This window comes from Orycteropus afer, unplaced genomic scaffold (genome assembly GCF_000298275.1).
Source record: "Orycteropus afer afer isolate SDZICR_OR568_19922 unplaced genomic scaffold, OryAfe1.0 scaffold00056, whole genome shotgun sequence".
Classification (NCBI taxonomy): Eukaryota; Metazoa; Chordata; class Mammalia; order Tubulidentata; family Orycteropodidae; genus Orycteropus; species Orycteropus afer.
This window is the reverse complement of record NW_006921643.1, coordinates 13,103,172-13,114,686: the sequence shown is the minus strand read 5'-3', so window position 1 is coordinate 13,114,686 and position 11,515 is coordinate 13,103,172. Positions and strand designations below refer to the sequence as shown.

The window sequence follows — 11,515 nt, the reverse complement described above, 5'->3', positions numbered from 1 at the left end:
ATAGATTTGCATGAAAAGTCATAGAAATCTGCCATTCCCCCCTAACCCCATAAACAAATAAAAAAGCAAAATTAAAAATCTAAACATATGCCCTTGGGATAGACCTCTTTCTTCCATAACCCCATTCAGAAGAGGGAGGTAGAAGATAAGAGAAAAACCCAGTTTGGGGTAGACGACTCCCAAGGCCTCTCAGCTACTCTTAAGTAGCTGGGTCTCATCATAGATAAGGTACTCAGCACATGGGACCAAGTTAACAAACAAACAACAAAAAGATTTTCTTGTGTTTCCACATCTGGAAAGAAATCTACCCTGTGGATTTGCATGTTAAGGTGAACTAGGTAAAATAGGCAGTAGAATATCAATGGGCTATTGTGTTCTAACAAATGTGTATTATTATTAGTCCCCCACCCCCCTTTTAAAACATGAATTCTGTTTCAGGAGGTTTATTTCAAAATGGTGACATGGTTGTTTCTTCTCCCACCCACCCCTAACCCACCCCTAGAGATGATACTTCCGTAAGAGTTCAGATTGCCAAGGATGTTTTCTCTCAGGAAACCGATCTGGAATTTTGATCTTTAGGAAATCCTGGATGCACCTCTCCAGCTCTTCTTCTATTGAGAGCTTTTCCTTAACAGCTTTTTTTTTGCTGCTCATGTTTGACTCCCTGGAGCCCGAGGTGAGAGTCCGGAGCAGATCACTTTTCCGTCGCATCTCTGACTGTTGGATCAGCTGGACTGGGCCCTTCTTGATGGGACGGTCCAGAGTCTGGATGTTGGTCTGACGTGTCACTGGCCCACAGATGACGGTCTCCTGGGGAGAGCTGGCCTCAGACTGGCTGTCACAGCTGGAGGTGGAGAGGTCATTGCAAGATGTACCACTCTCCCCTTCTTTGTCACCCTTGCCATTCTTGCAGCAGCAGTCACAGTGCGAGGATGACCACCTGGAAGGCTCACCTGCAAAGGAAGCACAAAACACAAGGGATTAACGGTAGCCAGTTCAGCTTAAAATCCCAGCATAACACCAAACACCACACATGTGACTATCATTGAACTTTGTCTTTACCAGTGGTGAAGTGGCACTCAAATTGGGTCACAACAGGAGCAGCCAAAAGTCAAGGACATTGACAGAGGGAGATAAATATGGCATACTGCCTAGTAGGAAATATACAGGCATTGGAATGAGACAGCTCTGGGTAGGAAAACTTAGCTATACCATTTACAAACCTTGTCATTTTGGCAGACCCCTTAGGTTCTCAAAGCTACAGTTTCCTCATCTGTGAGCTGAGGATAATGATTTTTCTAATACCTACAATTCTAGTGAGGACTGAGATGAGTCAAGGAAAACTCTGAATTCAGTATGTGACATACAGCAAGCAATCAATAAATGCTAGTCTATTTTATTGTGGCTGATGTTAAACCCTAACCCAAAATTCCATGTGATCACAGTTGGGTATAACATGGGCAGTCTCTAAGAGTGAAATGGCTGCTCTCAGTTCTGGGGGACTCACTTTGCTCCGAGCCCCATCTAAGCTCTGTGCATGCATTAGATCCTCATAAGAATGTCATGAACTCAATAGTTCCACTTCTGGTTTCCATTCAAGGAAGCTAAGAATCCCAGAGTTAAAGCATTTGCCATAGTGGACACAATTTGGAAGTGGCTGAACTGGGATATGAACACAGAACTCCCCAATGTGTAACAAGGCCATTAACAATTTTTATTCATCTTTCCTGTCTGTAAAATTCATTCTTATCCTTGGAAACAATGTTTAAGGTTCAAGGTCTATCTGGAGTCTTTGTTCAATCCTCCTCAGAAATGCTTATTATTTTTTTGGAGTTATGTTATCTTTTGCCAATGCCTCTATTATTGCATGTATCACCTCCTGTTATAATTCTTTATTACTGTATGACTCACTATACCATGAGCTCCTTAAGGTGGACAGAGTGAGGTGTCCATTGTTGTAATCCAAGAAAATAGTCCAGAGTACAGTGTTGAGTTTCAATAAAAAGTTGTATTCTAATTATAACTTTTAACTACCTGGATCTTGTCATACCTGCTGTTAGTCCTGCCAGTAGACCTTTCAATTATATTATACACTAAATTCCCTGTTATTACTAAACGAGTGCTGACTTTCTCTCTCCCCTCAATCCCCTGCTTACCAAAAGAGTCTTGACTCTTCCAACACTGCACTCAACTATCTGGAGGCAAAGCCACTTTGCTGTTGTTAGCTCCCATCCCATTGAGTCAGCCTCCTACTCATGGTGACCCTATGCATAATGAAAAGAAATGTTGCCTGGTCCCATGCTACAGCCATGATCCATTGTGGATCAAATCATTGTGATCCAGAGGGTTTTCACCAGCTGATTTTGGAAATAGTTTGCAAGACCTTTTTTTCTAGTGTATCATAGACTGGGAGCTCTGTTGAAACCTCTTCAGCATCATAGCAATACATAAGCTTCCACTTACAGATGAGTGGTGACTGTGCATTAGGTTCATTGGCTAGTAATCTAACCCAGGTCTCCTGTATGGAAGACAAGAATTCTAGCACTGAACTGCCAATACTGTCATTAGAGCCATTTTACAGATACATAATTGTAATCTCCAAGTCCAACTGACCATATATTTATGTGCTTGACAATTCATATAGTTTATTGCATTTAAGCCATAAAATAAAATAAATCTCCTTTATGATACCAATATTGAGGAACAAGGATAATTTATGATTTGTACTGGGTATAATTTGCATAAATAATAGGACATATTATATAATAGAATCTTATGTTATTGCTATTTCTAACATGGCTAATTGAGGAGAAACCCAGAATGGAAATGACTAGGAAAGCTATTCCATGTCTTCTTATATAATATCTTTGATTTTAATCTTTGATTTTACATATTGAAATGACCTAAACATTGATGATAATTTATTCTGATGCATTTTCTCAAAAGGAGTAAAGATAAAGACCCTGTAAATCATAACTCCAAAAGTAGCTCTAACTTACACCTGCTCTCTCAAACTACTTTTTCAAATGTGACTGAGTAATCATTGTATTTATATACCCATCAAACTAAATGCAATAATGCAATTAGCCAAGAGGAATCACAACAGCAGTGATGTCCTAGTTATCTCAGGCGATTACAGATGAATTCTTCCATGCAGCAGAGACATTGTTCAACACGTACCAGCTGGTGACTGAAAAATATCAGACATAGAAAATGGTTTCTGTCTACCAGCACGGATTTTAGGGGGATTGTTTTTTTTTTGTTTTGTTTTTTTTTTCCTTCAGAAGTCAGATTCTGCCTCTGCCTCTTAAAACCCTGCAATCCTTGTACTAAGAGTCGATCGAGAAATAGTCCCAATCAATAAATTGAGTCAATGAAAAGTAACAGCATCAACCTAGAGCTGATCTAGTTTGATCCTTTTTGAGAAAAGTTCAGAAATTGAACTTAGCTTTAAAAAAAAAATAAGAGAAGGAGGAGGTGGAGGGTGGAAAGGTGAAGAAAAATATGCCAGAATATGCCTGCTTATTACCTTAAAATAAGACAACACACTGTTTTGCCTGTAAAACATGCTGAACCAGGAGAAATGCAAGCCCTGTGTTTTCCAATCCAAGAGTTACCTTCCCACAATAAAGTCACTCCATTCAGATTTCTCACAGGGAAGCTAGACTCTGCTCTAAAAGCCATCTTAACAACACAAACATCAGTATGTGAGGGATCCATGTGTATTCATGTGGAGAACTCCACTGCATGGCCAAGCCAGAAACCTGGCAGCATGACCACCATTTCCTCCCTGAACTGTGGGGATCATCATGGACTTAAATGTCAGCTGGGATCCTCCAGCTTCCAGCCAAATAGAAGTATTACTTTCCACTTATTCTAGGCAATATCACTATTAAAGGGAAATTGAAGAACTTAATTTTAGTGTAGCCTTTTATACTACCACATGTTTCAATATTTTATGAGAACATTTGAATGTTTTACCATTTTGGCAAGATAATTCATAAGATGGTTCCAGAAGTCTATATATTTTATTGAAATTTAGAAAGAAGATGAGATTAATACAGACCAGCTGGAGGTGCTGTGTGGAGAGTCATTGTAAAATTTGAAAAATAGTCAAACATGTAAAAAACAATCAAACTGCCCCATTTTTGTTTCTTTTTCTTTTTAACCATTGTCTGCCCGACAATCCTTTTCCCAAGAACCAACGCTTCCGTAGTGATACTGCCTCGGAAACCCAAGGAGGGGTCGCTATGAGTCAGGGCTGACTCGACGGCACATAACAACAACAACAACAACAACAACGTCTTTGAAGAGAGAATGTAAAACCACATCAAAGAGGCTTTAAACCAGCATCAGAAGTGACTTATGTAGATGTCACTGAGATGTGCTCACAAATCTTGAAAATGTGGAAAGATCGAAAGGGTCAAATCTGTAACTTATGATAGTCTAGAATCCACCCAATTATAGCAAATAACGATCTCAAAAATACCATAGTACTTCATATTGCAGGATACTTTTGCTAACAGTTTGCTGAGGTTTCAAAAATTATTACAATGCCTACGTTAATTCTCTCCATTTGGACAATTGATTATCCAAAATTTGATGTAAGGAGAAAACAATTTCAGTCCAAGAACAGTCTGACCTATTGACACTGAAAATGCCAAAAATCTATTGCCTTTCAGGAGTTTATTGAATCACTGGTCAAAGCACCTAAAAGTCAAGGTTTTGAACATATTCATTCTGCATAGAACTCCTGCTGAGAATTTGCATTTCCACTCCAGAGAAACTGAATCAGAATCTATATTTTAACAAGAACTCTAGGTGATGTTAGAGATCCCTAGGTGATTTTTATGTGTACATCATTTGTGATCTTGTTAAAATGTAGATAAACCATGGCTGAATTTGTTGGATATGGTGCCTAGCACATAGTAGATCCCAAGTCACAGTGACCCCCTTGAGTTTCCAAGACTAAAGCTTTACAGAAACTGACTGTCTCATCTTTCTCTTGCAGAGAAGCTGGTCGGTTTGAACCACTGACATTTTGGTTAGCAGTCAGATGCCTAAATCACTACACCACAAAAGCACCTGTTTTTGTTTTTGGTTTCAGAGCACATAATAGAGGTTTAATGAATGTTTGATGAATGAATGTATGAATGTTTCAAACCCGTATGTGAATTACATCAAGTTGATAACATAGCAAACAAGATCTCAGTCTCCAGAAGCAGACCCCATGATTTGACACTTGTGGGATTTTGGATAATTTGCTTAACCTCACTGATCCTCACTTTCTACATCTATAAAATAAGTTTAACAATAGTATCTTCCATACAGGAGTTTTAGGAAGGTTGAAGGAGACAGTTCCTGTAAATCATGGTTAATGGTTTGTGTCACACAATATAAATTCCATTCACTCGTGCATATTTGTTGCATGAGTGTAATATAAGCCAGACAAGATTCTACATAAACAAACAAATCAGGAGCTTATTAAGCATGATTATTATATTTTAACCAATATACTAAATAGCCAATTCTCAGATCTGGCTGGAGCATCATGTTAGGAAGGACACTGCTGCCTTCATGGATCTCCTTAGGAAAACACATAATAATAATTTAGTAATGTGTGCCTGGTGGTCATGGAGGGTAACCACAATCATGTACAGTGTCTGACACATAGTCTGTGACTGCAGAATATGTTTGAAAGGAAGGTAAGTAAAGGAAGCTAAGCCAAATCCACTGGCATCTGGTCTATTCCGACTCACAGCAACCTTATAGGAAAAAGTAGAACACCTCATAGGGTTTCCAAGACTGTAAATCTTTTTGGAAGTGGACTGCCTCATATTTCTCCTGCAGAGTGGCTGGTGTGTTTGAACTGCTGATTTTTTTTTTTTTTTAAGAGTTTGTTTTACATTCAACATTAAGTGTATATTTCGTTTCATTCCCCATTCACCATGTCCAACTCTAACCCATTTTCCTCCCCTCCCTGTCCAGTAACCCTCCCCCTGTGCCCATCATAGTCATGCACTCCTGTTTGTCCTGCATTACCTCCATATGAATGTTGCCTCTCTGGTGCCTTGTGGTCTATTGCTCCAAGGGATGTATTCCATAGAGTATGTGGGTGTGTCACCCCGGGTTGAGTGGTCTGCCTTTACATCTTGTTAACTATTGGGCCAGCCCCAGGAGTGAGTTTTATTCCAGGTGCAGAATGCATTTCAGGGCCATAGTATTAGGGGTCTCACCAGACTCCACCCGACCAGTAATTCTGGTCATTATTGAGATTTTGGATTTTGTTCCATGTTGAACTGCTGACCTTTTGATTAGCAGTCAAATGCTTAAACCACTGCACCACCAGAGCTCTTTCTTTAAAGGGCAGTGCTTACAAATTCATAACTGGGTGAGTCTGTTGAGATTAAAAATAAATTTAAATCCAGAGCATTGGTATTTTAGATTAAGCAGGGAGGGGTCAGGAAAATCAGTTGTCCCCCAGATCCTTAAACTCCAAAAGCTTTAAGCATTTTATAACTTGGAATAACTGAGGATCAGTCAAGTAAATTGTATGGTTGGCCTTGGCCTCCTCCCACTACAGCCCTAGCTGTGAAAGCCCTAACTGGTAAAGAAGGAATAAGAGAGGCAAGACTATAGAATATATCTTCCCTATGAAAAATTCAAATGAAGTTGAATGAAACATGACTTAGCAAACTCACAAAGTGCTTATGCATTTTTAAAAAAGGCAGCTCTGCAATCTATCCACACTTCAAATCCTCCACCTGCTAATGGCTGTGAACACAATGCACATCATTTACAACAACAGCTTGGAAAACTGCTTTCCCCTGTCTTCTCTGCCAATGATGTAGGTGCCTGCCAGTCTGGGAGCTAGGTGACCAGATTTAATTTATTGAGGCCGCTGAAAGACTTTCTTGGTGTCCTGGTTGAAAAGTCAATAATGGTCAAATTGATGTTTTTATAATTCTGCTAACCTTGGAAAATATATTATATAGTAAACGTTGGGAATAAGCTGGCTGTGCAAGCTGCTAAGAAAAATGCATCTTCAGGCTTGACGATCATCATTTCTGGCTTGTTGCTGACCTTTTCCACTCAATGACACTTGACCTTGGCTGGGCCCAGCTGAGGCTCCTCATTAGAAAGGTGATGATTATGGGCATGGGCAGACTGTTAAATATCTACACATCAGTCAGGGCCAGTCAGGAAAATAAAAATCTCATCAGTTATCTTAACAGAGAGAATTTAATATAAGAATTGATTACATGGATATTGGTGGATTGAAAATGAAAAAAGAAGACACCTAAGAGACAGACATAGTAACTGCAGGAGGCAGCTACCACCCTTCAGGCTGGGCAGACATAGAAAAAAAGGATGAGGTTATTAGAATCTACAAGCTTGGAGGGGACATCCTATGGAGTTGCGACCGGAGTTTCTGAGGACAGGATGCTGCCCCCACTGGTGCTGGTATCTCTTAAGGGGACTGCTCTGGGGCTTACAGGAAAAAAAAAAAAAAAAAAACTTTGGAAACTGGAATTACATGCTTTTGGGGTAAATAAAAGGTGGGTTAATGCTGATATGAACAGCACACAAATGAGTAAGTCCTTTCTCTCTTCATGTTCTATAGCTTTCTTCTACCTCACCACCACTGACAGAACCTACCAGAAAGGCAGTTAGGCAACGGAATGATATGATTAGTAGAAACCCAACCCCAGCATCACAAAGCTGAGTATATAGGGGTGGGTATAGAGACCAGAAGGAGCTCTGGTGGTGTAATGGTTAAGGCTTTTGGTTGTTAACCAAAAGGTCCATGGTTCAAATCCACCAGCTGTTCCATGGAAGAAAGATGAAGCAGTCGGCTTCCTTAAAGATTTACAGCCTTGGAAATCTAATGGGGGTTTCTATGAGTCAGAATTTATTCTGTGGCAGTGGTTTTCTTCTTTTTTGGTTTATGGAGACCACAGACAACAGCTTAATAGCCAGCACACTACACTGACACTTCAAGGGATGCAAAAGAAACAAAGGACATGGTTCTTGGTCTGCTGTAATATGAACTCTAATGGAAGAATTGCCAAAAAACACTGCCATGAAGTTGACTCTGACTCACAGCAACCCATCCTTGGGTTTCCAAGGCAGTATCTCCATGGAAGTAGATTGCCCAGTCTTCCTTGTGAGGAGTGGATGGTAGGTTTGAACCACAAGCTTTCTGGTTAGCAGTCAAATGCCTTAGGTACTATGCCACCAGAGCTCCCATGGAGGAGTTAAATGCAAAAAACACAACCACTGCCATGGAATCGGATCCAACTCATAGTGACCCCTCCTTGGGTTTTCCAGGCAATATCACTGCAGAAATAGATTGCCCAACCTTCCTTCCGAATGGAAGAGTTAGGAAGTAGAAATAAAATAGAACAACTATTACTTCATTTCAGTTCCTGCTGTGCTGACCTTCTTTTATACCCCAGGATTCTGTATTTGCTCTTCCCTCTTCCCTCTGCCAGCAACAGGAATCCTTCATTCTTCATGTTTAACTGTTTCTTATCCCCAAGAGCTTGGCTTAAATATCACTTTCTCACTGAGGGCTTACACATTGATGCCCCCATCACAATTTAAACCAGTCCCAGGAGATCTGCCCTTTGCTATCATGATACTACATGTGTAATTCTGTATATAATTTTTTTTTTAATGTTTGTTTTTCCTACTAAACTTGTTCTCTTCTGCATTCTACTGCATAACAGGGTGCACACATGCCAGTGCCAGGGCATACAGTAGATGCTCAATCGATGCTCTACATAATAAATGAATGACAGGAAATGGAGAATGAACATAGAAAATAACTTTTGGTTTAGAGTGTGTGAGAGTAAACCTTCTGGAAAAAAATAATCGAATAATTGGACATGCAATGATCATTAGAAAGGGAAATATTTAGGCATATCACTAGATATAGGAGATCTGGTAGCATAGTGGCTAAAGCACTTGACTCAACGGCACATAACAACAACAACAACAACATCAATAGATATTGAATATATATTATCATGAGACACTTAATATGCATGTGGCAAAAGCATGCTGACCCACAGAGATATTGGCAAATCCATGAGGCAGTCAAGGCCTACCAAGAAATTAAAAAATAATTACATATGCATATATATATATATATATATACCCACATATATATATAAACATATATAATTACATATATATGAATGTGTGTGTGTGTGTGTGTGCATGTGACTTATTAATATCTAGAAATCTTTAAAGACATTATGTAACTTAGGTAATAATTAACTTTCCTCGCCATTCAATCCATGGCCTCTGTTTATATAATTTACCAATTTGTTGATGCTCAGATATACCCTCTCCCAGCTTAGGTTTTTCATCTGTTGGGGTTTCTCTATAAATAAAACAATGCATGATAAACAATGCAATGTGTAATGCAATAGATCCAGAATTTTGACTCCCTGCCTTACTGGTGATGCAGTGGGTAAAGCATTAGGCTGCTAAGACAAAGGTCAGCAGTCTGAACCCATAAGTGGCTCCACAGGAGAAAGATGAGGCAGTCTTCTTCTGTAAAGATTTATAGCCTTGGAAACCCTTGCCGGTGGGCGGGCAGTTCTACTCCGTCCTAAGGGATTGTCATGAGTCAGAATCTACTCGAAGGCAGTGGGTTTGGTTGTTTCGGGTTTTTGCCTTACTGGCTTGCTCCCTCACACATTTCTTAATGACACATTTGTTTCCATTTTCTAGGTCCATTTCCCTCTTTTCTTGCTTTCTTCCTCTTCATTTTATTTTCTCATCTTGACTTTAGCTTTTTTCAACTAAGTTCGTATTTGATGACCCCTACCCAGCGAGTCTTTGTTTGCCTCTTTCACGGGAAAATCATGACCCTTTTTCCTGCTTGGTTCTCCTCATCCTGGACACTCCCTTTTCCAGACCACTTCACAATTTTTTTTTTTCTTCCTTTTTTATAAACTGGAACAAATCCCACAAATCCAACAACTTCTCTCTCACAATAACTGGAATCCTTTTTGAGTCCCAGAATGAAATGAATGTTTAATAAGTATAGGATTTTTGGCCCTCCTTCTTCCACTAAAAGCTCCCTTGTTTTCCCTTACATGCTCCTGAAAGGGCTGCCAACCATCCTACTCCTTGACCACAAGAGGAGGGTACATGATCCAAATTTTAAGAGGGTAATCCTCACTCTACACCTCCAGCTGTAGTGGGAGATTCAGGCATGGGCATACAACCCAAGCTAAATGAACCAGAAGCCTCACTGGAAATTTTCTGCTGGACCTTATGGGTAACATGTATGCTTTGATGTGGAAGGTTGCCAAGCTAAGAGGATATGAACCTAGTAACCATCTTTCTTTCTAGTTGGAGAACTCATTCATGGAGAAAGAAGACAAATAAGACAGAGCTCAGAACTGGCGAAGAGACAGTCCTTGATCTGGCTGAATCTGAAGTCAATTGTATCCCTAGACTTATAATTACATAAGCAAAGAAATTCCCTTTCTGCTTAATCTGTTGTTGTTTTTATGTGCCGTCAAGTAGGACCTGACTCATAGGGACCCCTTCTTGGGTTTCCGAGGCAGTATCACTATGGTAAGAGTTAATTTTGTGTTACTTATAAGGGCCTTGAACACTACATCATACACTCATAATATCTATTTAATGTACTTTTTGTCATTCTTTGAGCACTTGTGAGATTCTAGCACTAATATCGGTAAATTCTTAAGGGGACAGGCACTATTAATTTGATAAATTACTTGTAGGTGACTTATTTCATCTCTGGAATGGTAGTCTCTTTGCTACTCTAGTCCTAACAAGTTTGACGAAAAATATCAAGGGACATACTCAGAATCCCTGCCTCGTGTTGTACATGTTGTTGTTAGATGCTATCAATTTGGTTCCGACTAATAGCCACCCTATGTACAACAGAATGAAACACTGCCCAGTCCCGCACCAACCTCACAATCATTGCCATGCTTGAGTCTGTTGCAGCTGTTGTACTCAGTGATTCCAAAAGTGAGTAAGGTAATCAAAAACCAGAAACTTAGCACAATAATACCAAATCAAAAAACCAAAATCATTGCCATCAAGTTGATTACAACTCATAGAAACCTCTATTGGGTTTCCAAGGTTGTAAATCTTTATGGAAGGAGACGACCTTATATTTCTTCCACAGAACAGCTTGTGGGTTTGAACCACCAACACTTTGGTTATCAGCCAAATGCCTTAACCCTTATACCACCAGACCCTCCTTGGGTTTCCAAGGTGGTATCACTACAGAAGGAGATTGCCCAATCTTCCTTCCAAGGATTAGCTGGTGTGTTTGAACCACCAATCTTCTGGTTAGCAGTCAGATGCCTTAGGCACTATGCCACCAGAGCTCCCACAGTTCCTTTGTTGTTGTTGTTGTTGTTAAGTGCCATAGAGTCGTTTCCGACCCACAGTGACCCCATGCACAGCAGAACAAAACACTGCCCGATCCTTCACCAGCCCCACAATCCCTGCTATA

The 11,515-nt window shown here is 39.9% G+C and overlaps 1 protein-coding gene across 1 annotated transcript in view; it reads right to left on the bottom strand.

Moving 5' to 3' along the window:
• Positions 1-498: 498 nt before the first annotated feature.
• The window catches only part of KCTD16 (potassium channel tetramerization domain containing 16), a 476,989-nt gene continuing 465,972 nt past the window's right edge, over positions 499-11,515 (bottom strand). The window contains exon 2 of the mRNA XM_007939074.2: positions 499-953. Within this exon, the coding sequence (XP_007937265.1) occupies positions 499-953 (455 nt within the window). The remainder of the gene's footprint in view (positions 954-11,515) is intronic.